At 40.9% G+C, this 4231-nt stretch overlaps 1 protein-coding gene across 1 annotated transcript; it reads left to right on the top strand.

Moving 5' to 3' along the window:
* The first annotated feature begins 598 nt into the window (after positions 1 to 598).
* LOC109422822 (transmembrane emp24 domain-containing protein bai) lies at positions 599 to 3700 on the top strand. Its single transcript, XM_019697713.3, has 5 exons — positions 599 to 955; positions 1051 to 1171; positions 1240 to 1310; positions 2387 to 2513; positions 2587 to 3700. Exons 1-5 carry the CDS (start codon positions 770 to 772, stop codon positions 2703 to 2705), a joined length of 624 nt encoding a protein of 207 aa, XP_019553258.1. The 5' UTR covers positions 599 to 769; the 3' UTR covers positions 2706 to 3700.
* Positions 3701 to 4231: the final 531 nt, after the last annotated feature.

Genomic DNA, 4231 nt, shown 5'->3' with positions numbered 1-4231 from the left:
TGGAGAAATTCACGCTAGTATTCGTGTGTTGAAATGTCACTTATCTCTATAATGTAGGATTACTACTTTGTGCTCAGTGGTTTTACCGTGTACGGTTTTTTTTTTCTCTCCCTTATGGTCCACTGCACGAATATATTCTGGCCTGCTCACTCTCACGGAAAATTTGACGTTTGAGAGGTGCCGGCACCGCTCAAACGTCAAATTTTCGGTGAGAGTAAGCAGGCCAGAATATATTCGTGCAGTGGACCAAGGTTTTTATATAATGGAAGGTTAAGCAGGTCGTTTAGTTTGTGGGGAAAAGCAGAGGAAGCCAAATTTCAAAGGAATTTGCTGAGGGGGGGTGTTTGTTTTCAGAATTTCTCACGGTGAAAAAATAATGGCCGCTCAGCCAGTTTTGACATCTAAGACTACCTTAGAATATGTAAATACCTTGCAGTGGACCATTGGCACAGACCTACTGGTCCATATCGATGTGTACGGTTTTTGGTAACCAAATTGGTAACCCCTCGCCGTCCAAATGTGACATATTTTAACGCGCCGCTTCGAAATCCCGTCAAACTCCGATGGCCAGCTCATCTCGGCTTTGCATTCGTGTGTGCTGTCAAAAGAGGAAAGCAACTTCGTGAGCTGGTATCGCGGAAAGAAAACTTTCATTTTTTCCGGAATAACTAGTAAAATCTCCCGTTCGCGTAGAATATTTCCCGGAGTGGAACAGAACCAACGTTCGGGCGGTTAGTGTGAAATAGTGAAAAATAGTTTTGGGGTGCAAATGAAGCGATTACGGTGCGGGTTTCTGTGGCTGTTGATTGCCGTCGTCTGCCAGCAGACGGAGGCAATTATGTTCCGCCTGGCACCGAACATGCAAAAGTGTCTCAAAGACGAAATGCAGGGCAATCAGATAGTGGCCGGCGAGTACGAGGTCACCGGTGCGCCCGGGCAGAAGATCAACTACGTGGTAAGTGACGAGATTCGCTGTTTACGGTGTCGGGGAGAATGCGTTGCTTTTTTCGACTTTCTAGTTGTTGGTTTTGTTTTTTTTTTCTTCTGTAGGTTCGCGACAGCAAGGGCCACATAATGTCCCAGAAGGAGGACATCAGTAAAGGCAAATTTTCGTTCACCTCGGAGATGTACGACACATTTGAGATCTGTTTCATCTCGCAGGTTCCGCCGAGTAAGTTTATTTTTGGTGGGAGGGTACACTGAGAGAAATCGCGTTACTAATTCTTCTATACATTTTAGCTCACCGCGGGATTGAACAGGACGTCGCCCTGGACATTAAGAAGGGTATCGAAACCAAGAGTTACGAAGGTGTAAGTATGCGTCACTCCATTCGGCATCACTTATTGCCGTTATGGCTATCGTTTCCTCCAAAGTGCTTATCTAGTTTCTTCTTTTTCTTTCCTTTGGAATCGAATTTACCTCGTTACTTTTTTATCAACAATCATGAACTTGGTCGTAACAACTCAAAATTGGTGTAACTTCCTATTGCTGTTGTGATGATATGGCTTGAAATCGTTTCGGCAAACGAAGTTCATGAGTGCCGTAAGTTAGAGATGTTATCAGTTTTGCTATTAGATAGTGAACGATTTTGCTTGTTTTGTAGCTCGTATCCATTCCCATCTGTGATTTTCTGATATTCAATATTGTACTTTGACCTATATATTATTCATTTTGTTTCCAAAAACACTATCTTAGATTAAATGCTTCTTCACAAGTAGTAAAGTTTAAATATCATCTACAATACGACCATGGACGGCGTATGTAAGTTTTGTGCCTTCTCGATTCGAGTTGATAGTACTTTTGACACATAATATGTGAAACTGGTATCATTGTAGCATTGCCCTTGATATCGAAATGAGTTCATTCTGGCTATGTTGTTTAATCAATAGGCTTGCAATATTTTTTTTGGACAATTCCTCCCAGGTTGTTGGAGAAATTCTTCTCAGAACTCCGTGCGAGCTTAGTATCTATTATATGAGCCCTTCCACAGCTATCAACAAGGAGCTTCCTCTGCCAAATGATCATGATCATGTCACATGATCGTGTGACAAGCACGAAGATACTCTAGTCTAAGAAGTGCTTGTTCAACAGCTGAGAAATAGGTTCTTCCCCAACAGTGATGTAATACCAGAAAAAAAGAGGACAACTATGGTCTATTCTATTAATACACCAACAAACCTTCATATTTGTTTCGCTTTTTTCAGTTAATCTAGTTTTATCAAGCTGTGATGGCAAACAAACTAATCAACCTGCAACCCATAAAGCCCGAATAGTTTCTAAACCGAGTGCTGTTCTTTTGTTTGTGCTAAAACTACCACTTTTGTTCGAGATATCCCTTTGGTGCATCAAACTGAGTCGTAATCGAGCCGTATTTGCCTGTTTCCAGATTGGTGAAGCCGCAAAGCTGAAACCTCTTGAAGTTGATCTCAAGCGTTTGGAGGATCTATCCGACGCCATCGTGCAGGACTTTGCTCTCATGCGAAAGCGCGAGGAGGAGATGCGTGACACCAACGGTAAGATCGCGGACCTTCCCTGGTTCATTGGGGTGGAATGCCCATTTTTAATGTCTCTATCCTCCCATTGCAGAAAGTACCAACAGCCGCGTGTTGTTCTTCAGCATCTTCAGTATGTGCTGTCTGCTGGGGCTGGCCACGTGGCAGGTTCTGTACCTGAGGAGGTACTTTATCGCCAAGAAGCTGATCTAAACGAAAAGGAGCGGACGAATTTGATTTTGGTTTGAAAAGTTGTGAGTATGTGTGTATGCGTGTGTGTTCGGCAGAACAATTGAAGATTGAGTGGGTCTAGTGATTGCGCGTATTGTTTCGAGAGACCCCCAAGAGGGTTCATCCTTAGTAGGCAAATCTGAAAGATGGTGGTAGGTATCTGAATGGCCAGATGCCCAGAGTGTGGAATGCAGCGGAACAAATTTCATTTCGTATTTTCTTCGTACTGACGTTGATGAGTTGGTTTATTAAACCCCGGCGCGAATATCGTGTATTATGTTTCTGTTCAGTTTTTCAACCGTTGGCAACTGGTACCTTTTTGCGTCTTCAATGGGAAAACTTTGTTCAGTTCAAATCAGTGCTGAAAATTTCATTTCGTCATATCTAAATTCAATCACCTCCATCTCATTTTAGAAGCTGAACCTGAGAATGTAATGTATGAAAAACTTGTGCGGCTGGACCAGTTCTGCAAGAAAGTCACGGAAAAACCGATATTTTTCGAATATTTAAAGTAAATGTCACGGACTACCTTTGAAAAATGCCAAATGATATTCACCGTGAATATCATTTGCATTTTTCGAAGGTAGTCCGTGACATTTACCTCAAATATTCGAAAAATATCGGTTTTTCCGTGACTTTCTTGCAGAACTGGTCTAGCCGCACAAGTTTTCCATATACAGTATTCTCAGGTTCGGCTTCTAAAATGAGCTGTAGGTGATTGAATTTAGATATGACGAAATGAATTTTTCAGCACTGGTTCAAATCCTCCGGGCTAATGTGGAGGATCCAGCTTCTGTTGTCCATCGGTGGCCTTATCAAACAGAGGCTGAAAGGTCAATGTTGAATATAAGCTCAAATCTGATAATATAAAGTTTTCTTTGTTTTTGGTTGTCGTAAACAGGTTTTATATAGTTTAATGTAAACATAGACTTGATACGTTTGTCGCATTCAAATAAAAGAACTTAAATGACGGTGAACCTTGACTTGCCATTTTTGAGAACGTTGTCCTATAATCCATACGAGTAAAGGATAGCCAAAACAAGAATAACCAATAGATTTAAGATACAAAAAAAAATGACGAGTGAAATTCAACTGAGATGGATTATACTATGAGGCAAATGGGAGGGAGAAATTCTGTGTTTCAATAAGAGAGATCGTATTCTTTTTGTGTTATATTGCCCAAACTTTTCCTCTGGTTCATTGCCAACAAAGTAGACAGGTCTAGATCGAAGTGATAAATGAACAAAACAGAATGACATTTACATTATAGGTACTAATACGTCATACTAACAAATATGCCAAACTATTATTCTTCAATCAATATTGAACACTTCTTAATTACTAATCTTTATTCTTTCTTCTTTGTATTGTCTCTGCCTTTCTACCAACTGTTGCATGGTTTGAAACGGTGTGGATAAGCATGAAATGCCTAAAATATTCAGATAAACACCAAGAACAACTTCGAATAGGTCACATTGAACATCCCGGTATAGTTGCTTGCGATTCCC

Source organism: Aedes albopictus, chromosome 1 (genome assembly GCF_035046485.1).
Source record: "Aedes albopictus strain Foshan chromosome 1, AalbF5, whole genome shotgun sequence".
NCBI lineage: Eukaryota > Metazoa > Arthropoda > Insecta > Diptera > Culicidae > Aedes > Aedes albopictus.
This window is presented reverse-complemented; position numbering and strand designations above follow the sequence as displayed.

Excerpts from the sequence above, each read along its gene's own strand:
- LOC109422822 (XM_019697713.3), top strand. The coding sequence starts at position 770 with ATGAAGCGATTACGGTGCGGGTTTCTGTGGCTGTTGATTGCCGTCGTC. Across the intron at positions 956-1,050 it reads GGCAGAAGATCAACTACGTG|GTTCGCGACAGCAAGGGCCA; the intron begins GTAAGTGACGAG and ends TTTCTTCTGTAG. Across the intron at positions 1,311-2,386 it reads AAACCAAGAGTTACGAAGGT|ATTGGTGAAGCCGCAAAGCT; the intron begins GTAAGTATGCGT and ends GCCTGTTTCCAG.